The sequence below is a fragment of the Ptychodera flava genome, chromosome 1 (assembly GCF_041260155.1).
Source record: "Ptychodera flava strain L36383 chromosome 1, AS_Pfla_20210202, whole genome shotgun sequence".
Taxonomy (NCBI): domain Eukaryota; kingdom Metazoa; phylum Hemichordata; class Enteropneusta; family Ptychoderidae; genus Ptychodera; species Ptychodera flava.
Genome location: NC_091928.1, coordinates 28,269,214 through 28,286,898, shown reverse-complemented (window position 1 = coordinate 28,286,898; position 17,685 = coordinate 28,269,214). Strand labels below are relative to the sequence as shown.

The 17,685-nt window shown below is 35.1% G+C and overlaps 1 protein-coding gene across 1 annotated transcript; it reads right to left on the bottom strand.

Moving 5' to 3' along the window:
• Positions 1-366: 366 nt before the first annotated feature.
• Positions 367-16,616, bottom strand: LOC139134247 (fibroblast growth factor receptor 4-like). Its single transcript, XM_070701164.1, has 19 exons — positions 16,411-16,616; positions 15,761-15,852; positions 14,980-15,123; positions 14,164-14,352; positions 10,707-11,024; positions 9,507-9,776; positions 8,633-8,737; positions 7,142-7,228; positions 6,349-6,435; positions 5,302-5,507; positions 5,027-5,113; positions 4,468-4,684; positions 4,218-4,328; positions 3,582-3,763; positions 3,323-3,445; positions 3,033-3,144; positions 1,395-1,491; positions 1,174-1,276; positions 367-890 (listed from the first exon to the last, which is right to left on the bottom strand). The coding sequence occupies exons 2-19, from the start codon at positions 15,849-15,851 to the stop codon at positions 807-809; spliced, it is 2,613 nt and encodes an 870-aa protein (XP_070557265.1). The 5' UTR covers position 15,852; positions 16,411-16,616; the 3' UTR covers positions 367-806.
• Between the last annotated feature and the right edge of the window lie 1,069 nt (positions 16,617-17,685).

The following is a 17,685-nucleotide window of genomic DNA, read 5'->3' as shown; positions in this document are numbered from 1 at the left end:
AAAAGAGTTTCATGTCGATGATTGTGCTTTTACTATTAAATAGGTGTACTTAGCATTGTAGTCATATTCTTTATACGAAAAAATAAGTAACGTATGTGTTGTAAAGATCAATAGTTTCTTTTTTTGATCCTGTTGATCAAATAGAGATGGTACCAAATCTATAGGGGTTTTATTCATAACATAGTGAAGTACTTGACCAGTGCCTGTTCTCATATTTCAACCTGTCGTTGTCTCACTTCTATGATAGACATACATACGGTGCTATGACTTAGTTCTGCAAAGTGAGCGAACAACTGTTATCGAACAAGGCGAGCAGAGGTCGTAAGTTCGGAGTACGCCAAACTGGTAACACAACAATCCATTTGCTTAAGACCCATGGCAACGTACTCTATACTCAGGCTGGTCTTGTCTACATCGGAAAAAACAAGCTCATCACCAAACTTTAGAGACTAAAAACATCCTTCCAGGATTGGGTGCTTAATGTCATGAAGATTACAATTTCTAGTTGCCCTTTATGTACTTACGGGATTACACAAGAAATATTTTACTAGGTGACAGTTCAGAAAGCAGACATGTAAAAATCTTATTAATATGTTAACAAAAATTATACCTTTTTATTGATTCAAAGCAATGAATTCAATGGTACATAATATTCAAGTAGACGACGTACATTTTGAGTAAAATATATACAATAACTTATTCAGGGCGATGATGAAAAAATGTTTCATGGACACAGAAAAATATGGAAGTTTTTGATATTAATATGTGGCAGTGCTTCGAAAATAAATTAAAAACAGGATGTAACTTTAGAGTCTTTCTCTAGAAGGCCAATTCTCCAGTGATATGTTGACATAAATGCGATCTTCAAAGCTTTCCATCTCTAGATGTTCCTGATATTAAAAATAAAAAAATAAGTTATTAAACAGCAAGTAAAGCAGAGATTGTCAGAGTTACTAAAAAACTATTTTGAAAATAAAGGATTTCTCCAAATTTTCATCTTATACTGAATAATTATATATATATATATATATATATATATATATATATATATATATATATATATATATATATATATATATATATTATATATATATATATAATACACCCTCTCCTTTCTCTTTCTCTCTCTCACTCTCTCTTCCCCCCTCTCTCTCTAATAAAAATATTGCCAACCTGTGTTTCATCACTGACTAAATGTCCAACTTTTAAACATATATCTGAGAAGGTTGGTCTCACTTCAGGTTGTTGCTGCCAGCACGCCTCCATGATCTGATAACTGAAGAAAAAGAAGTTAACAGAACTTATTTACAATTGAGGAAGGAATTCACTGCTTTTTAAATAAAAGCAATACATGTGTCTATTATCTTTAGCACCTACACGATAACTTGACCTACCATTCATTACTGCAGTGATTCGGTTTTGGTAGTCGGTACCCACATTTCAATTTCTGAATAACCTTTTTCGCTGGCATACCAGCATACGGTGTCGATCCTGATAGAGACATAATAAGGGAAAGATCAAAATAAATGGCAGGGGTGGTCGAGAAAATGGTTTGTCAAACTTTTGTGCAGCCCCTGCACAACGTTTTAACGATTTTCATAGGCCCTCTGTTGACAAGGAAATTTTGGATGTTCCATCCCCACTTGCGCTGACGTATCCCATAGTTCGCATTGTCACTGTGTGAATATCTATCTATCTATCTATCTATCTATCTATCTATCTATCTATCTATCTATCTATCTATCTATCTATCTATCTATCTATCTATCTATCTATCTATCTATCTATCTATCTATCTATCTATCTATCTATCTTTTATCTATCTATCTATCTATCTACCCATCTATCTATCTTTCTATCTATCTATCTATCTATCTATCTATCTATCTATCTATCTATCTATCTATCTATCTATGACTATGTTGGATTAATCTACAAATATAAGCTCATCTGCTTTTCTTTTGAAGGTTATACACTTGTTTTCATAGGTAATTTGTGATATTGCAACACTCAGCTCTAAGGCACATTATAGTTTTTAGAAAGTGGACACATTTGAAAATCCATTATCCGAAGTTGGTTCCAATCGTGTTGAACAAAAAAGCACACTTAGAGTCATTCTAGAAATGGTCAATCAGTTGTTTTCTGCGTACCTTTAACACTTTCTTCGTATTTTGTTAAGCACGGTACTGATACTGAGATATATTAAACAGAAAAAGGCGTTGTTGACATGTATATTCCTCAAAAATTGTAGGACACATTTGTAAACTATGTAAAGAATTTATATGGCTACTAACTGTGCTATTTTGCTTTCTGACGTATTTCTATATTCATACAAAGCACAATTCATCCAGGCCTAATAAGTCAAACCGAAGTGTTTCTTTAGATAAAGCTTCAACTTTACATGAAGATCCATAGATGAAGTCATTTCTCTAAATATTTTCAGATAAAATGACGGTCTCTATGATTCATCCTCCTGAATTGGAATCAAGAAACTACTGAAACAGCTTCTTTTGATTTCTAGAATTTAACTCTAATGGCCCCTTTCGATTTATCATCAATTCCCTCACCTAGACAGTGACATTCTCACCAGCATTTGAAACTATACACATATCAGACTATTCAGTATGCGAACTTATGTAGTACACATTGGAACTCTGCAGAAAGATATGGTCACCTCTCTTGCAAAGTCATAGCCCAAGGTTACATTGGACAAAGGCCCGTCATGTTTGTAGTGGTGGGAAAAAAGAATTTCACTAATAAGCCCAATAGTGCACCAGAGGGTGTAAAGTGACATCAGTGCATGAAGTAGAGTAATAATATGAGATTACAGGTGACGGGATCCAACACCAAATGTTTTGAAAATAAGGAGATTCTTTAGATCATGGCTTAAAAATGGGGCGATCCCAGAAAACTACACAGAAACGGTGCTTTTCTACGACTCCCTTATCTTATGTCTGGCAGAACCCTTATATCTTTGCGTTTTCGGCATTGAGGGGATTATAATCAGTAAATGGCATTGGCTGGTGACTTACCTAATGTCACTATTTCCCAAAGGACGATGCCATACGACCAAATGTCACTTTTAGTTGTGTACGTTGAGCTTAATAACGATTCTAGGGCCATCCATCTTACAGGCAGTCGCATCTGAATTTAATAACACTCGAGAGTAAACATGTCAATATTTCGAACATAAAGTGACACAAATGATTTCCTGCATATGGAACGTTATCTTTGCAAATGAAAAATACAAACAACCCAAAGTATAAGCAAACTGCATAGCAACCTCTGAATATAAGAGCTCAATTTTGCAACCAATTCTTACCTGCGTTGTACGTTGTTCTACAAACGAATCACTTACTCGTCTGGCAAGACCAAAGTCTGATATCTTACAACATCTTTCGTGGCCTACCAGAACATTTCGTGCGGCAAGGTCTCTGTGGGTACACTGTTTTGCAATGGAGAAAATGAATTGTTAAAATTGGGTCGAATAAGAAGTAATAAGCTTGAGTTCTTTAAAACTCAGAAGTGTATTTGATAGTGACTTTCACATCGGTAAATGGGACAACTCTAAGAAAATGTACCTGTTTTGAGGCAATAAAGCTCATTCCTTTTGCAATTTGCCAAGCAAACTGCAAGAGATCATGTGACGTCAAGTCTCGGCTGTTAGGATGGATATTTTCATACAACTCCCATGCTCTGTTGGTTATCAGGTAATCATGTAAGCTTCCATACGGTGCTAATTCTAGGATAATGTATATCGGATCTGTTAAATGTAAACATAGTATAAGCACTATTTAATACATGGAAATTATCTTCAAATCAAGTAAAATACTGCGTGTGTAATCCATGTTGTAAAGCCAAATATGTTTTAACATTTCAGATGAGTAGTATCAAATGTCCTTGTCTGATTGACAATGAAATGTATGCATTTAGTTTCCCCTGATCTTGACTTTGGAATCACAAATACATTTTGGAATTGTTAACGTGGAATTAAATATCAATGCACAGAGTTCGTTTTAACTACATGAAGGTATAGGTCGGAAATTTGTGTATAAAATTGGACTACAGTTAAAACATGTAAAATTGGAATCGTTAAATATCATCAATTATGCTCGATAATGTTAACAATACTCCCTTTTCTGATAGTGCATGGTCGAAAAAGTGAGTGAGTGAGTGAGTGAGTAAGTAAGTAAGTAAGTGAGTAAGTGAGTTACCACCTTGAGTGCACCAGCCAAGCAATGTAACAATGTGTGGATGACCTGATTGTAATGACTTCAAAATGTCTAATTCTCGAAGAAGATCCTTCCGGTTATCAATAGATGCATTCGCTGAAAATATAAAAAAATAATTTAGCTAGAACATTTCAAAAATAAAGTATATTTTTCTAGTCGAAGAAAACGATAAATTGTGACATGCAACTTTTCATTGAAAAATGGCATTTGTAATATGTTTGCAAACAACTTTTACCTTTTAGACATTTCACTGCAACCTCTTTGTGTCCGGACATATGATTTGCGTTTTCGACAGAAGCTCTCCGTACAACACCGAATTCTCCTCGGCCAAGAATGTTGTCTTCCGAGAATCGAAGGTGATGGTACTCGATGTCAATTGTCGCATCAAACGGTCCATTTATATATCCACTGGTAAGCAAAGGTACTGACGTTTCGGATGTTCCAACTGATCCCTGTGAGGATTTTAAGATGTAAAACGTTTTTGCTAAATTAAATAGCTACTTTCAAGTCATTGTTTGCAAGGTTATAGGAAACTGAAAGCGGTTTACAATATACTTGTGACATTTCAGTGTGCCTCAGTAATCAATGTGAAAGTTAACGTAAATGTTCCTCTATGTGATTGTCATCCTTTTTGACATTTAGCAATCATTGCAACAAATGGGCCCTTACTCGTAAAAGCTCAGAACAAGTTTTCAACTCGAAACTTTCCGATTGAACTTTGACATCATCTGCTCAGTATGATTTAATATAATTCTCTTCGGGTTGGTTTAAAGTATGCTAAACATTGAACTCACGATTCTTGTATCTAATAGACTTTCGGTTCTCAGGGAGTTATTCTCACTTGATGTGGAGGATGCGTCGCCAGTTGATGCTTGTGAAACCTTTGGGGATAAATTAAACGTCTCTTAATGCCCGTTTTTACAAAACAAGACAATGGTTTTTGTCCGCTATTCCCTATTTCCTGTCTGTCTCTCCCATTTTCTAAAGCAAAAAAACATTCTGTCAAAGCTTTGCAAAAGTAAACACTAAACAATGTGTGTGACAAAAATTGGTCCGTCTTTCATCTTACCGAAAGTGAAATGTCCTCATTGTATGTCTCTCCGTTCGTCCTTTCGATGTCGGCGTCATTATTATTGCCATAGTTTATATTTCTCCGAATTGTAATAACAAGTAAATATGCTACAACCACAGCCAACATGCCGCTCAGGAAAAATATGGGATAAAAAAGATGTTTTTCACCGTCTTTAGGTAATACCGACTGTGTTGATAATGGATCTGGAATTAATCGAGACATAATAGTCAAGTCGCAGGAAAGCTTAATTTTTTTGTAAATTTTAAACAATTGTGAGCTCGATTTGATAGATGATATTAAAAATAACAGCACGTGAAGAGGCGCGAGTTTTAGACCCTGTTGTTTGTACTCCAAAGTACCACATACGATAATACAACTTCTCACTCCCTAATCCATTCTCTGATGTCTAGATTTGTGATTCACAATGTACACTGTTTTCCACCCTCTATAGTGCGTACCATACTACGGTCTCTGACCAAACTCTATGATTTAAACCCTTCTCTATAAGGAATTTCTCTTTCACTCTCATCATTTGCACGTGTAAGATTTGTGTTAATCGAGAGATTGTCATACTCTTTGAATCTTTATCGTTTATAATTATTCTGCAGTATTCTTCACACTAAGATTTTTCGTATCCAGTCTGAAGAAACAAAAACTTATGAGATACAGTGCTGGTGAAGTTTTTTATGTTCATGCTGAAGGTAAACACAAGTACTATCTTAATGCCATGTATTTGTTGTGTAAGATTAATCAAAGGGGCACGACCGCTTGTTTGAAAACTCCTTAATCAAAGTGTTAATAGCTCTGAATATATGTACACTAATGGACTGAACTGACTGCAAAATATTTCGTATCAACATTGAGATAGCACGCAACCTCCAGATGTTTAGTGTGATCAGACTCTACGGGCTACGTGGTATGTATTTGTCCACATAAAAAAAAACAAAGCGAGAAAGTCACAAGTGTCTTACGTTTGACTTGCTCACAGTAAGAATCAGTATGTGCCTCGAATTCGTTTTGTACCACAAAAATGATAAGACCTACCTTGAAATGTGGAAACGTAATGGTTCTGTATGCTTCCTTCATGATCGGGGGATGTCCTTTGAGTGGAAGTTACTTGCGTTGTTGCCTCTGAAAATTATAGGAACATTTTCATTTACATCAAGAATTTCATAATTTGCAACCTTGGAAACGTTCAATAGGAATAGCCTATTTCCCACCCTCTATTGTGCATAAGGCTTACCACACTACGGTCTCTAGACCAACTCAATGACGTAAACCCTTATTTATACGGTGTGAAGGTATTTCTCTTTTATTCTTATCATTTGCATGTATAAGATTTTGTCTCAATCGGGGCATTGTCATACTCTTCGAATCTTATTCTGCAGTATGTTTCACATAGGGTTTTACTTATCTGTTCTGAATATACAAACAATTGTGAGATACAGAGCGGTGGAGTTTGAAATGTTCATGTTGAAGGTAAACACAATTACGATCATAATGCCAGGTATTCGTTGTGTAGGAACAAGGGGATACGACAGCTTGTTTTTATCAGCATTGAGGTAGCACGTATTCGAGGCATTTGAGGTGTCAAATAAGTCTGAATATATTGAAGCTAATGAACTTTACAGTCTACAAAATATTTCGTATCAGCATGGAGGAAGCACGCAACCTCCGGCGTATCTGCGTGGTCAGACCCTACGGGCCGCGTTTGGTATGTGTTTGTCCACATGAAAAAAACGGAGAAAGTCATCAGTGTCTTACTTTTAACGTGCTTACAGTCAGAATCATTTTTGGCCTCGGATTCGCTTTGTACCACAAAAACGATAAGGCCTACCTTGAAGTATGGAAACGTAATCGTTCTGTATGCTACCTTCATGTTCGGGCAATGTCCTTTGAGTGGAAGTTACTTGCATTGTCGCCTCTGAAAATAATATGAGCATTTTCATTTTCATTTATATCAACTATTGCAAAATTTGTAACCTCGGAAACTTTCCTTACGGAATAGCTATCCCAATACGAAATGTATATTATGAAGCAAAATTTAACGATTTGAAAGACACAACCGGAATATTCGTACCGATTACCTTTATCATTTATGTCCATTTTTTCTATGATGAAGAAATAGTAGAAATAAAAGATAGTTCAAAGATTACTGAAAGTCATTTAGCATTTTACTTCAGCTAATCACTAATTGTCATAGTAACGAACTTTCTTTATTGGGATATATCTAGATTGACTTGATCAAAATCGTAGAAACTTGTTCTGTACATTGAAGAAAATATAATGACCAAAAGTCGGCTTGGATTTTTTAGAACATAAAATTTTTAATTTGCATATTCGACGAACTTTTCTAGTTATAGATATATATCTATATTAGCTTAATAAAAGTTGCCACAACCAGCTACATACATTGAAGATACTGCGATATAACATTATAGAAGTCAGCAGTTTTATTTTAGCCAATTACTAATTTGTGTATTAATGAACTTTTCTAAAGGAATATATAAATCTTGATTGACTACACCAAAGTTGACGAAACTTATTATGTGTATTGTAGATACTGTGATATAGTATTGCCAAAAGTAAGTCTTTATTTTTGACACATTTAGATTGATAGTTTGCATATTTAACGAACGTTTCTAATTAGGGATATATGTTGATTGACTTCATCAAAGCTAATGAAACCTGCTATGTACATTGAAGAAATATAATAAAATATTAAAGAAAGTTGTTCACCATTTCACGTCAGCTTGTCACACATTTGCACATTTAATTGACTTTCCAAATTAGAAATATAAGACTGGAACGACTCTAAAAAGTTTATGAAACTTTCTTTTTGACACATGCATATTGATGAGACAATTCTGTTGTATAAGTGAAAGATATTCAGCATTTTAATGTCAGTTTATTCATAATTTGTATATCTAATGAGCTTTCGCAGTTTGGCATATTTACCTTGAGAGACTTGACCAAAGGCAATTACACTTGCTATATAAAGTGGTGATACAATTACAGCAGTAAAAAAATCAATACTTTTATATCAGTAATAACATATTCATATGTATAATGACATTTGGGATAAATTTGTCGTGAATATTGTTCATGATATTGATCATAACACTTTTAATGAAATTGCAAACATGTGGCAAAAGTTTCAATTCAAAGATGACAGCAATATATACTGAAACACATTGCATTTTCAGATCATATCCGGTTACAAATTGTCGAAATTGGTAGACAGCTTACTGTAGCAATGATCACACCCAAAGTCAGATTTCGAAATGAAAACCACCTCAACGAGTGTCTTTATGTGTTTTACGCTTACCTTGGTTAACGGGAAGCGTATCATTGTCGTCAAGTGTGGATGTCACAGTCACTCCAGTCATCTCAGTTGTAACATCGATAATCTTTGTTGTTTGATGCGCTCGCCCTTTATATAAGTAACATGCAAAATAAGCGATTCGTTAGATTGACTAATCTAACAGCAAAGGTATCTATGGAAAGCAAAATGTTTAATTATTCTCCCACAAAAGTTCAGCTAGCTTTGACTCAAGAGTCAAATACAAAACTAACTGTTGCTGATGATAATATGAGGGTGTCTTGGTGGAAACCACATTTTCTATGTCCACACTTCAAGAGAACCACTCTAAATGGACCAACGCTAATTAAACTTACTAAACGAGAAAATGTTGAACCACCTAGAAGAAAATTTGAAATGTCCGATTTTTCCCTGTTTACTCTGGTCACAAAACAGTCGTGATATTAAATTTTCTCTTAACGTAAGCTTTAAGTGAATGGCAACACTGCCGTTTTAATGTTCAAATAAAAAAATCACGCACAATTATTACATAGAGAAATGGAACAAAGCTACTCTACGATAACTAACCGTTAGTACGCGACGTTGTTATTTTGTAATCTGTTATAAAACTATCAACATTTCGAGTTTCGAAATGTCACTGGCAATTCACTGACGCTGTGTGAAATTATTTGTCGACTTGCACATGCTATCAAAAGTTTATTGCGTTGCCTATTCTAGGAAAACGATTTAGCGATCTGCACATATTCTGGCTCGATATTCACTTATTCCTTGAAAAAGTGAACATTAAGTTTTATCGAAATACCAGTCATACGGGACTAATTTTGCGTAATAGAGTTCTTTGATTCTCAAGCGGGAAAAGTACACGGAAAGCAGTACCTACCCTTGATACCAATCTCAAGGTCTTCACTGTAAAAGATACTTCCGCAGTTTGTGCGAACGCGGCAGGAATAATTTCCAATATTTTGTTGTTGAAATTCAGGTACTTCATATTTGAACACCTTGCTCTTTAAATCTATGTCACTATGTAACACATTTCCTTGAAATATCCAATCAACCGTTGCTATGTCATCTGAGGCACTGCATTGCAGATCGATGTTGTCACCGAAGGCATTTGGTTGATGTGATACAGATATGCGTACATCTATACTCTCTGCAAATACGTGGAAAACTATACCATTGTTAGTTTGTCATTGAGATGAAAACTGTCCCTTATATAAATCACTCATTCATATATATATATATATATATATATATATATATATATATATATCTCGATGCTAAAAGCAAAGCGTTATAAATAAGGTATTTCTTGACATTGGTCTACAGACCACGATGGAGCTACAGCAGAAAATAATAAACTTCTTTGATGTGACATAATCTGAATAACGGCGAGTTATATCCGTTTCGTATACCAAACGACCAAACAATGTAAGTCTATAAGCAGTCTTATCACCCGCCAACTATAATGAAACACATCCGTGACCGAACAAGCAAACGCGTTTCAACATTATCCATTGACAAGGCCAACTTTGATAAATACCAAGGTCCCTACAACACAGTCTTGAAGTCAAGTGTTTACACCGACCTAATGCAATATATGTCAAAACCAACCAATCAACGAGGAAAAAGTAATAACAGGAAACTTATCATCATGTGGTTCAAACTCCTTTAAGAAGAAACATTGAAACTAACATTGATAATAATAGATAATAAATATATTCCAAAGGGGTCCAAACTTCACAAGATTTTCAAAAGAAACACAGTTAAAAAGAGTTACAGTTGCATAAAGAATATGGCCAATATTATCAAATCGCATAACAACAGAGTAATCACCGGAAGCCAGCGTAAAGATCGACAAGCTGTTTAAAATTGCTTGGACAAGTCTACATGCCCGTTAAAAGGTGACTGTCAAGCCAAACGTGTCGTTTACAAGGCCAAAATATCAACATGAGTCAAAATTCATCTATAGCCGGAACTATAAAAATAGCAGAGTAATGAAAACTATAGTCAAATAACACAATGTTATTGATCTGTTTGATAAATCCCATATATTCTATATATTCTGAACGTCTTCGATTACCTTGTATATGAACGTCAAACATTTTCTGTAAAGGTCTTTTGGATCTATGTCCGGGTCTAGTAACAGTAAATATATAATCAGCCTTCATTGTATACTCCATATGCTGGAATGTGGTCATATAAAAAGGTGTCTCATACGAGGGGAGAATATTTTTGTTTAAAGACCAACAGTGCCATGGTGTCGAAGGCTGGTAATTGTATATGTCAATGGGTTTACTTGTTTTTAAGGCAACATCAGTGACTCGTCCAAAACCAAGATTGAATACAACGTGCATGGTTCTACCCTTGCGTCCACATGCAGTGAAGTCATTGTCTTCATCTGAAAAAGAAAAAAATACATTGTAGCTTAACCTTTATAGATAATGATAATGTTGGCCATCTAGTTTCATGAATATAACCATGCATACTTATTTGAAACATCTTCGCTAAACACACATTTAGCAGATACCATCAATCGATCTGGAAACACTTTACCGACCATAATGAGCTGCGTCAACTGTGATGGCAAGGAACACGATAAAGGTAGAATGCGTCAGGGAACAGATGTTTTGACTCTCAAAACTTCAAAGTTCCTGTTTTGTCTGTCGATTGAAAGTTTTCACCGGCCCATTTTTTCTGTAAATCAAAGATTTCATTTTTTCCGAGGCAACCATTTTGCATGTCAAATGGCGGTAAATATTCGGTAATATGTTTCTCAAATACCAAATCGTAAATGATGGCCCCTGATTTTTATTCTTACTTTTCAAAATGGAATGGTTCAAAGTTTCCTATGTAAAGTTTAAGCAAATGTTTAAATATTTCAATTTTGTAATACCTCTATGCAATGTTAATCATCTAATTTGAATATTCTGAAGGTATAGGTAACACAAAAATATGAAAATGAAGAAATACAAAGAAGTCCGACTTTGTTTTGACTTTAGATCTGAGTTGAAACTAGTCGATACTCGCTTAGAACAGTCAGAGAATTTGGTAGCAGTTACAAAGTGATAAGGGACTGGTCAGTTTCTTCGGCCGGGGGGGGGGGTTGGAATATTTTTTGCCGACGTCAAAAAGTGGCTGACCCCCCTATTCCAAATTTTGGAAACAGGGTGACCCCCCCTATTCCAAATTTCGAAAACAGGTGACTCCCCTCCCCGGCACGCGACACAGGTAAAACAAAAGGTGCACATAAATTACACACACACATATATATATATATATATATATATATATATATATATATATATATATATATATATATATATATATATATATATATATATATATATATATATATATATGTGTGTATATATGTATATATATATATATATATATATATATTATATTTTACATTTGACATATATTTATATTTTAAATAGTCATTCTATGTTTTAATGAAATTGTTGACATGTCAGCTGTAAGATAGGAATTTCAAAGTGTCAATCTTAAAGTTTGAATACAGTACATTTTGAATGAGCTGTATTTTGAATGAGCTGTGAATGTATTTCACACTTTCTATGCTTAACCAGATGTCCTGAACTGTTGTACAGAAATGGATGTCAATCATTAATATCAAAGAGGAAAAAGCAGTGAATCAAAAACTTTGATTGGTGTTAAGACTAATGCCAACCATATAATTAAATCTCTTGAGGAGCCATGGAGAGCTTTTTTAGCCAAATCTGATGTGTACAGTGTCTGAGAGGACCTTTTCTTGTAACATTGAAACCATAAAAGCACAGCTAAAAATGACAAAAACTGCCTTTTTAACTGTTATTTTGTTCATAAAAAAGCATCTTTCACAGAAAACCTGTGACACAAAGGAAAATAATTGCATCAATAAGAAGGAAAGATATCTTGTCATTTTTCTATCTCTAAAATAAGTCACTGTATCAAATATATATTGAAAAATATTTGTGCATGTTGCTTTCTCATACTGAAATCTCATAGAGAGAACAGAAAAGTATCAGGAATTTGTCATCCTTTTCATATGAAATGCAGATTTCATAATGGTACACTTTCAATTAGCAAACATCAAGATATCTCTGATTTAATAAAGTATGGCGCCCGAAGGGCGCGCCGAAAAATATGAAACATCCTTTTATCTCTGATATATATGCCTTGTATATTAAAGTTATGCACCTGAAGGGCATGCTGAAAAATGTCTGATATATTAAAGTAATGAGCTTGAAGAGCATGCTGAAAAATATTGAACATACAGATATCTCTGATGTATGTATGCTTGATATGTTAAAGTTGGGGGATGCTGAAAAATATGACTGATTATTAAAGTTATCGCGCCCGAAGGGCGCACCGAAAAATACAACTGAATGATGAAATTTGTGGCTGACATTTTAGGCAATGATGAGCCTGTGTCAAAATTCAAAAACACACTAACCCCCAATTGGGCATTTCAAAACATGGTGGCCCCTATCACCAAAATCACAAATAGGGTGACCCCCCCCCCCATGAATCCACCGCCCCCCCCCAGGTTGAAGAAAATGACCAGTCCCTAAAAGGTGTTCTGACTAAAGGTGAATGCTACTTATCTCAAACATGGCGTCTAAATGCCACTGTGTTGTATTTTGATACTATTTACAGTGACAGATTACAATGGTTTAAATTGGATCACGTCACCGACCCCTGACATGTCCAGACAAACGCCGATTATTCGACATCGGACAGACGTATTCATAACTTAGGAGCTAGGCAATATGTTTTGGGTTTGGTCCAAAGTACAAAGTAAGGAGCCTGCTTCATGCCCAAAGAATATCACTCTTCGTGTGCGTGATCGTTACAATGCTACTGCATGCGTGATCAGTGCGTGATTTTAAACTTTTAAGGTAAAGAAAACAATAAAACCAAAAAGCTTGATACAGACGACGGTACAACAATCAAACCGTGAGCACCGCTTCTGCGATTTGATCGTGGCGTTGCTAAAGTTTCTGTCGCGATCAGGAATAATTTGTCATGTTCCTACGAGAGTATGGAGTTGCTACTAACTGTATATGTATCTGGTTTGACGTGATTAAGAAATTGATAGCGTCTTTTACACGATGAAATATCCTGGATTAATTGTCACGATACGTTTTGTAATGTAGCACGAAAGGTCATAGTAAGGTACGTTCGTATTGTTGACCATTTTGACTACTTTCTGAGGAATTAGTGCACAACTTTCTAAATTTCATTCATTTGATTTTTTTAGAATTTCTTTCAATATAATATTCAAGTGAACCAGGCTGCATGACAGTGAATACACAATCTTCGATGGCTTATGAACTATCATGATATTTGTTCTCAACTATTCGTGCACGACAGGTCCTGTAGTGTTGAATGCAACCGACACTACTTAAGAACAGTGATATAGTGCTTATGGTATCCTTGATTCTACTTTGCTTTTATCTTTAAATTTGTGTGTAACCATGTTATGTTGCAGTCTTTGCTGTTTTTATTGACTAAAGGATTTTGTTATAAGTTATTACCTAGCACTGTTACCATGGTTTCGCCCAAAGGGTCAGTACCAGCTGACCACCATGTAAACACTGCTTTGTCGTCGCTTGCTGTAAGTTCTTCGACCTTTAGCATCAAATAACCGTCAATATCTTGCAATAACATTCGTGGATATTTACTTTCAATGGCAATTGAAGAACAAGCTATCCGCTCGGAAGCACCTGAAATGAAGGTAAGAAAAATGGATGTCTTTACACGGAAGAAAGTGCTCTGAATTTCACAAAACGCTCTTCATCCTCGACGTTTATAACTTAGCATATATCGAAACTATGTGTCGAAAAATTGTCGTCTGCTACATGTAAGGATCGAGGTGGCGCCCTCTTATGAATTAAAACCCAGTTACTCATGAAAAGTGTAGAGCCGTTATTAAATCACGGATTTTGCTGCCCAATACTAAAGGGATGTAGAGATACCAGGGTCTGTAGTCCAATTGGATGAATGTAACAGATGAAAATAAAACATAATATTTTCATGGCTTTCAATGGTACAGTGATTGGCCTCCAGTAGTTCGCATGATGCTAAATCTGCAATGTTATCTATGTGACAAAAAATCTGCCGGTTTGAATCATGGTGTTAAGCCTTCTCATTGCAACATGTAGCTGCAACGATGCTTTAATAACGGTGTTATTCCTTATGGGATGAGCAGAGTCTCCGAGTTAACAGAATATCACAACATGCAATTTGAAGGACTTTTGTCCATTTTAAAAATAATATCAACTACAGCAATCGTAGGTTTATATTAATTTCTGAAATGATCAAGTTGTGCTCTTATAAACATAAAAACTTACCACTGCTTGTTGTTATGTTTATGCAAATATTTTGGCTTACTCCCACTCTCATAGTACTATTTAACAATAAGGTCGTTTCCTTCGGTACAACAATATCTTCATCGAGGTCAAGCAGAAGTTCATGATTGTCACGAACACGAGGACCTGCAATTTTGAGTTTGGAAATATATATTACTATATGTTACTGAAGGTCTATGCATCCTGCAATATTCCGACGGAAATTAAATTGTCGTCAGCTCTTCACTGTCATTTATATGGTTGGGACGTATGATCAATTGAAATCGAAACTGAAGTTCGATATTTCAGTACATGTTTTGATGGCGACATTTTAAAAGCGACCCAGGGCGCTTATTTATCAGCATAGATTTTTGAGCATTGATTATGTGGATGTCTTTCTGACGGACAAAAATACATTACTTGCTTATGTTATACTAAGTATCTAGATGACCTTGCATTTATTGACCATAATACGTCAAAGTCAAAATAAACTTGAAACTACCCGTAGTTCAGTACTGTTCTCATAATTTTTGATACAGAACTATTACATGTGATAGGCGAAGCGTGTTTTGAATGTGCATTATTAGTGAGGCCTATGTAACCTTCCCTTTATTTAATCCTTTTACGACTTTACAATATGGAGGAGGTTTACAATGTACGAGTAGAGTAATCGTCCATATCCGATAGGCACAAGATTTTTTACACCATGACGGAGAGATAGTAGAAGCAGGAGTGCAGGTACGAGGAAGGCGGTCATTATGAGATTGTGTTTTGTAGAACTTACTTGTAACTTGAGGACATGTTACTCCCGCTGACCATGAGCCGGAAGTGAAGATAGCGATCGAAACAAAAACGACGAACAAATTGAACTCCATACTTACGAAAAGAAGGAAAGGTCGGGATTAGTCGAGAACAAAATCAATCTTTAGTCTTAGTTATATTAACACTAACCACATTCCCGGGCTTTGGTGTAAATAATTTCTATTATATTGACCTTTCCAACCCACGGTATATCCAAAGGTATACTATAAGGAGCACTATTCATAGTTACTTTATGTAGTTTCAAAACAAAATCGATTTTCACTAAAAAGTCTTCAAAAATGCGTGAATGATATAAAAAAGATTGATTCTTTGTATTTCAATATATTTCAAGGAAAAATAATAAAGTTTTCTTGTTCTCTTGAACAACGATCAGGTAACCGTATTCGTGACTTTTAATAATATGTATGTTTAAACCACTAAGCTTTCTAAAACATTGGCATTCAAGCACGAAATAAGATGTTGCGATTTAAACGGTATACGAGTTGTTGTTCATCTAGAAACTGTGAATGATACTGATTTAGATGAAATATCCGTCATCATCAGGACACTATATATTAATGGTCTCAAAGTCATCGTCATGCCATGTGTCTCAATACTCCCCATTATACGTACCTACGTAAGTGTCAGCAATACTATTTTTCAACAGAAACTTTTAACAGTAATAATCTTCAGCGATAGCAAACTGTAGCTACTCGACTTGCGGAGAAAGATATTCTTTCTGTGAATGACGTCGATCAGAACACAAATGTCAGGCTATATGGCATTGCATCTGTACGTCTCTAACAATTGTTTTCTGCTTAAATACAGGACTTGCGCTGCAAGAAAACTATATCGTATTTATATCTGAATTATTGCTGATTAATATATTTTGCATACGAATACATCGATTTCAATCCTCCATGTGTTCGACATGTTTTGTAACATGGATCCACCATTATATCACCTTCATGTCAACTCAATTTACACTAATTGTTTTCGAGTCTAAAGCGTACGTCATGTCGAAGTCTATTTTACCTCTGGTCGGAAGATCTCTGAAGAAATACAAAAATAACTGCTCAAAAAATTATAAAGTTTAGAAGCAATACCGTGTACTCTATAAATACATACCTTGAACAAGGCATTGCAGCAAAATTTGAATCTGTGTCGCAGACAATATTTTTGTATTGAAACATGAACAAAAACATACGGTGAAACGCTTCTTCATTGGCCAAGACAGGTGACGTGTGTACGGTGCTAAAGGTCAGAGGGTATTTCTAAGGTAAATAAATACATGGAAAGGTTTTTTATCGCCCTTTAAAATCTCGTATTCAATTGATCTCGTAGCAAGTGTCAATAAAATGCCTGAAATGATTTTATTTGACGTAATATGACGGTCACTCTGCTTTAGGTGAGAAAAATTATCTGTGTATATTGCTGTGATTAACAAGTCTGATATGAAAGACATGTCAATAAAATCGAACCACTTTACCAAAATGTAACATGGAATGAATATCCGGGTCTTACCGTGTCGTTTTATCTTACTTAAAACACACATTTCACAATAAATCATTTTGTACACGCCAATGTTTCATTTTGAGGAAATTCCATTTAATTAAGATAGGTATTATAGTATATTCATATCAGGCCATTTCTATTACAGATTTGTTGCTGCTGACGATAACAAGAAATTAATATCATTTGTTTTCAGACGTATAATAAGCATAATTTCGCCGGCAGTAGATCAAACAATTGACTTTACTCCAGCCAATGATGGCCCAATATATTTTGCCAATACAAAATAGCCGTCGAATAATACAAGAGCACTGTCATGAAACCAGGGGGGTGCAATTTCTCCGATTCCTTTCTTTCAATGTGATCTGAGATACCAAGAGTTATGCCAGCTAAGAG

Excerpts from the sequence above, each read along its gene's own strand:
- LOC139134247 (XM_070701164.1), bottom strand. The coding sequence starts at position 15,851 with ATGGAGTTCAATTTGTTCGTCGTTTTTGTTTCGATCGCTATCTTCACT. Across the intron at positions 1,277-1,394 it reads AATCACTGCAGTAATGAATG|TTATCAGATCATGGAGGCGT; the intron begins GTAGGTCAAGTT and ends CTTTTTCTTCAG. Across the intron at positions 891-1,173 it reads TAGTCAGTGATGAAACACAG|GAACATCTAGAGATGGAAAG; the intron begins GTTGGCAATATT and ends TTTTAATATCAG.